At 31.1% G+C, this 6,138-nt stretch overlaps 1 protein-coding gene across 4 annotated transcripts in view; it reads left to right on the top strand.

Annotated features, from left to right (window-relative positions):
* The first annotated feature begins 2,629 nt into the window (after nucleotides 1–2,629).
* Nucleotides 2,630–6,138, top strand: part of LOC110609196 (rab3 GTPase-activating protein catalytic subunit) — a 49,329-nt gene continuing 45,820 nt past the window's right edge. For 3 of the 4 annotated variants that reach the window (XM_021748615.2, XM_021748616.2, XM_021748613.2), the window contains exons 1-5: nucleotides 3,472–3,609; nucleotides 4,711–4,792; nucleotides 4,957–5,000; nucleotides 5,158–5,221; nucleotides 5,944–6,058. In XM_021748615.2, coding sequence (XP_021604307.1) covers nucleotides 4,736–4,792; nucleotides 4,957–5,000; nucleotides 5,158–5,221; nucleotides 5,944–6,058 — 280 coding nt within the window. In that variant the 5' untranslated portion in view covers nucleotides 3,472–3,609; nucleotides 4,711–4,735. Of the gene's footprint in view, nucleotides 3,047–3,471; nucleotides 3,610–4,710; nucleotides 4,793–4,956; nucleotides 5,001–5,157; nucleotides 5,222–5,943; nucleotides 6,059–6,138 lie in introns of those variants that run through there. The other variant, XM_021748614.2, reaches the window with a different exon arrangement.

Here is a 6,138-nt window from a genome sequence, read left to right as displayed (position 1 = left end):
TTGTGGCTTAGGAAAATTCTCAAAGATTTGAATGAAGAACAACTAGAGCCAACGCCAATCTTTGTTGATAATCAGGTAGCCATATCAATCTCATCTATTCTAATATTTCATGGGAAGACAAAACATTTCAAGATTAAGTTCTACTTTCTAAGGGAAATTCAAAAAGGAGAAGTGTTGTTAGTTTCTTGTAGAACTGAGGACCAAATTGCTGATAGTTTTACTAAAGCTTTGCCTAAAGCCAAATTTGTAGATTCAAGTAATAAAATAGGAGTTTGCAGCATCAAAGACAAGGAGGAGTGTTAGAAATTGTCTTAAATACTACTAATTTGCTAAAGTTGTTAAATGTGATGTTTAGTTTCTATTTTTTTTGTTTAGGTGGGTTGTTAAATGTCCAAATTTTAGGAAATTTATTATTTATTTATTTTTTCTCTGTTAAGCATGTTTGTTTTCATATTTTGATCATAAGTAAAATGATGGACCATGATCTTTATCATAAGTTATTTTTATTTTGTATTTAAATAATATTTTGTTTCAATGAAAAGTGTGGGTTCAGTTTTGTCCCTTCTTTGTTTTTGCTAACTTTTTTTCCTATTCTTTAACTTCTTCTATGATTGAGATATTGATTTAATGTATTATCTTATTTGGTTGTGAATCATTTTGGCTTTAGATGAAATTTTATTCATATTTTTATTAATGAAAATGTTTTTATTTTGTGTTGAATGTTTGAAACTAGTGAATTAATGTGATTATGTGATTTTGACATAGAAGAAAGAATGGAGATTGAAATAACCAATTATTCAAATCGAACCAAATCGATTTATTTTGATTCAATTCGACTCGACTTTATATATAAATCGATTTGACTCTTTCAGTTTAATCGGTTCAATTTAATTTTTGACCAAACTAACCGTTTAAACACTCCTAATTATGGACCTTTTCATTTCCACATATAAGACTAGATTCTATGATGCCCATTAGTAAAAATATTTACAAAAAATCTATTGGCTAATTTAACATTGAAATGGCCAAAATTGATGCACCCAAATAATTGAATCAGGTCCTGTGGACTTTGAGAATAAAGCAATGCCAACTATAGGACTTAAAACACTAATGGTAGGTAAAGTTCCAAGATATGCCATGACCAATCCTACTAGAATCCACATATGCCAATGCAAGGTCTTTTAGCATTTGTTAACTTATTAGAGGATGTTCTCTTAGAATCTAAACATTAATATAAAATCTCAGTTCTCATTGCCTAGTAACCAAATCAAGTGCTACATAAAAATAGGTCAAACATTCAAAATTGCATTCCATATCCTTAAAGCATTAGAAATAAGAAGTAAATTTGAAACTTAAGTCAATCTCGCTCTATAATTTGCTTGAAGAACATAGGCATAAAAAGCATCATAATTAGAAATTAAACCTCAACATAACCTCATGATAAAAACTTGATTTAATATAATACATAGTCGTAACTATAACTTGATTCTTCCTTAACAAGAGATCTCGAGATCGAACTCTGGGTAAGGAATATTTTTAAAAACTTGAGAGGAAGCAGGTGTAACTATAACTTGATTCTTCCTTAATAAAAGGTCTTAAAATCGAATTTTGGATACAAAACATCTTTAAAAATTTGGGAGGAAGCACTTTATCTTTTTAATGAGTCTGTCTTGTATTAATTCAAATTCGAAATTAAATTCTGAATACGGAACACCTTTAAAAATTTGGGAGAAAATACTTTTCCTTTTTAATGAGTCTGTCCGGTGCGAATTTAAATTGATTGAACCAGTGAATTTCAAATATCAGATTGTTTATAAAAAAATAATATTTATATTCAAATATTAAATCACAGACAACTTTACAAAATGATATAAAAATATCAACTTAATTAAATATATTAATTTAGTGCATTTTTATACCCATAAGATATTAGACAAACGGAAATAGGTTTAAATTTATTATGTATTTTTTATTAGGACAAAATAAGTTAAATTTTAATTTTTTTACCATATAAGCCCACATCTTTACATTAAAGGTTAAATAAGTATAAATATATTAAAATATTAATTATTTGTTAATAAAATATTTTTTCATAATTTTTAAATATTAAAATATTATTTTTATAATTTTTAATAATAAAATACATTATTTTTAAAATTTCTTTAATTCTCTATGAGAAATAATATTTAATATTTAAAATTATATATTTTATTATTAAAAATTAATATTTTAATATATTAAGACATATTCAACCCTCGATCAGAAGTTGTGTTATTATTTAATAAAATATTAAAATTAGATTTACTTGACCATCCATAAAAGTATATTGGCAAATTTTCATTATTTTCCATATACAAATAATTTAATTACCATAAGAAAAGATATTAGGCAACGAATGTGATTAATTTTTTTTTAATAAAGATTAAAAATTATAGAGAAAATTACTCTTAAGTCCCTCAACTTTTAGAAAATTCATTACTTAATTCACATAATTCTTAAGTTCCATCAAAATGTCTTTTTTTATTTGTAAAAACAACTACATTCTGTTAGTCAAAGGAATTTAGTAACAGTCAACCGAGAGATAAAATTTTGATGTCCAAAATACCCCATTCTCTTTCTTGCTCATCCCTCCCTTCCCTCATCTTTCTTCCCCGCATGTATCCCTCCCTCCCCTTGTTTCAGCCTTCTGCTGCTCAATCCCTATAATTGCCTTCGGCAGATGGCTTGCTTCCAAATCCATTACTTTCGCTGGCTTGTTGTTTTGCTTGGATATCCAAATTCTTCTCCAATAAAATCTTAACTCTTTCAATCTTGGCATGGATCAGCATATCCTTACACCCAACAACCATCGCAGATCGTAAATGCAAGCAAGACCTAATGCATGGAATTGCTTTGCCAACTGGTAGGCCAATGCTCTATGAGTCATCACCAACATGAAAATCCCATATGGATCCTTCACCCCCCGATTTGAGCCAACTCCAACACATCATGACCCGCTTAGAGCTTCAGGATGCAGGGGGCTTGGATAGGAATTTCTTAGATTTTGGTAATTTCTTGCCACCAGAATATTGAATGTGGAAAAAATTATTTCTTGTTGGATTTTGGGTAACATTGCTTTTGCCCTCAAATGAATCTTTTCAAAGATTGGTACTTGAATTATCTTTTCATCGAATAAAAAAAAAGTTTTGAGTTCGAGTAACTGTTGGCCAATTCTCTTCCCCTGTGCTATTGAAAGTTAGTGGAACTTGGAGTAACTGTTGGCCAATTCTCAGCGTATCCTTATTTACAAGGGGAAAATATTTTGAAGGTTATTATAGACTTTTTTTAATTTAACAAACGGAATCGAGTAAGATAATATAACAGAAAGACTTTATAATATTATTTATAAATAACGAGGGCATTTTAATTAGTCTTAAAAGTTATAAGAGTAAATTAATAAATTTTTTAAAATTCAAGGACCTAATAATAATTTTTCCAAAATTAAAAGAATAAACGAACAACTGTTGCACCATTACATTTTCACATCGTCATTCTCTCCAACCGGAAAAACCGGCCGCTGCTGCTCGTCCTCCATTGCCGCTGCTTGTGTCTCCCACGGTCACGAAGCAGGTTTATTTGACTGGTTTTTTTTTTGGGTTTGTGTGGATGGGTTTTCCGTGGGAAGTTTCTGTGGATGAGATTTGTATGGCGGGATTGTTTTCATTTGATGCTGGTTTCTGCTTCTTTGGAGTTGTATCTCTTTGATGGGTTTCTGTTGCTGAAATGCTAGGATTTGATTTAAGGAAATGAGATGGTTTAAGGATATGAAATGCTGATATATGATTTGGTATTTAGATATGAATTTGGTATTTGATTTGGTATTTGGTATTGAGGTTTGAATTTCTGTGGGGATGGGTATTTAAATATCTGTAAATGGGTTGCTCTTTGGATGGATATGAATTTTGTACTGCAAATTTGTGATTTTTTTTATCTGCCATTAGTGTGTATCTGTTGACTTTTCTTTTTGTTTATTTTGGTATTTAGTTCATTTTGAGATGTCGACATTAAAAAGCAATGAAGTTGTGGAGAGTTGCAAAGATGCTAATATTGTGTCTAGTTTGCTATTTGCTTATGATTTATTTCATATAGTTGTTCTTAATTATTTTAAAATTTTAAAGTTTTCATATTTAAATAATTTTGATTTGGGTATTTTGACTCGTGAATCTATTGTATAATTAACATTTCAACAAAATTTGTTAATCGGGTTAAGGTGGATTCGGGCAGTATGTGGGTAATGCTAAACAATTTTGGGATGGGTAAATAAAGTGAAATATAATTTCTAATGGGTTCGAGTATTATAGATATATATTGGTTCAGATATTCTGATTTTTCCGGGTACCCTACCCGGTGCCTTTCCTGCATATGAACAGCCCTTACTAATTTTAGTTAGTTGTAGGCCCATTGGAACATAACTTTGTACTGTGGTTTGGTTATATACCAAATGTCGGTTCGGTTCAGTCAGATTTATATATTTTTTTTCTTTGTTTTTTTTCTTGCTTGGTTTGGAACCAAACTAATTGAATGCTCTTCCTTAGTTCCTGTTGAAATTTTCCATGATTGTGTTTGGTGTTAACATTTCAACAAAGGAAATCTGTAGCTTGTCTTTGTGCAATTCAGCATTATCTCAACTAGTTAAACTCACTGCCATTTTTATTTTGTTGATATCTTTAGGAAAATTGAGGGCAATTGATCTCTAATGGCATCCACCAGCAAAGTGGAGCCATCTGGAGAAGATGAAACTCAGGAAGAAGAGGTTTATTCTCAGCCCGATTTTTTTTTACCTCCCAATCCACATATCCACTAATAAATATTGAATTTTTAAGTAATATATTCTCTTGTATTTGGGATTAAGCCCCTGTCTGCAATGCTTGTTATAAGATTGAGAAGGAAATAAACTAATTGTTTGTCTCCTGGCAGCTTGAAAGATTTGATGATTTTACTCTTGCCTCTTCATGGGAAAGGTATTCCCTATTTACTTCTTAGAAATGCACATGGATTTGAGTTTGCTGGCACATGCATGTATATTTCTCCCTTAAGTTAGAAGTGTGTTTGCCATACGACTCTTGCCTCTTCATTGATTGGAAGGGCTAATTTCTTTTATTTTTCTTTTCTTTAAAGGTTTATATCTGAAATAGAGGCAGTTTGTCGGCAGTGGTTGGCTGATGGTCCAAATAATTTGTTGGTATGTTGACTCGGAGGAGATATTTACACATTGCCTATTTTAGTAGCTTGAAAAATGAAATCCTATAAGGGCGTTAATTTATTTGAAACTAATTGCACTTATGTGCTGCTGGGTATTTACTCACATTGCATTGTGTAACTGTGGCAACTTTGAGTCAAATGCAATTCAAACTTAATGAATTTCTACATTCTACTTTACTATTCCCATCTTTCTGCTATACCTGACTAATGAAAAATGGCATCTCAGTAGGAAAGGATGGGTCCTTAGTTATAATCCACCATGTTTTCTCAGCATTTTTTCAATATTTAACAAGGTTTAATCCTCATTATTCATTAGTAGCCCCCCAAGTTGAGGAAGTCTATAGGGATGATGGTTTCTCCTCTGGTGGCACTGATGGTGAGTGTTTTGCAGTTTTGTTTCTTTAATAAAGGCACCTCACATGGGAAGGACAGACTGTTGCCTAAGCCAGTAGACTTGCTTGTCTCCAATTGTCCAATGTCGACAGGGTTTCAGTTACTTACAAGGAATCTTCTTTTGAATTAAACCATTGTCAATGGTATTGGATGTTTGCCGGACTGCTTTCACTCAAGTTTAGGATGTCCCTATGATGAAACATTTTTATAATAGCTTTGTTATTCATAAACTCATAAGTAGCTTGTCCAGTTATTAACTAAATTACAGCCAATTTTTCTTATTGAAGTTTTGTTCTTGTTTGATTGTAGGAAAAGGGTGCGGTTCAATTGGAGTTCTCTCAGAAATTGTATAGGGTCAAATTTGAGTTAAAATATGCTACAAAAAGCTATAGCATGGATTATTATTTTGAAACGAAAAGTGGTGGTACTTGCAGCATCTTGTTCTAATAAGTTTTCTTTCTATGGCAGTCATATCAATAATTTGTATCTTTATTGAATACTGGT

Source organism: Manihot esculenta, chromosome 2 (assembly GCF_001659605.2).
Source record: "Manihot esculenta cultivar AM560-2 chromosome 2, M.esculenta_v8, whole genome shotgun sequence".
Classification (NCBI taxonomy): Eukaryota; Viridiplantae; Streptophyta; class Magnoliopsida; order Malpighiales; family Euphorbiaceae; genus Manihot; species Manihot esculenta.
The sequence above is the reverse complement of the archived record's forward strand: the minus strand, read 5'-3'. Positions and strand labels throughout refer to the sequence as shown.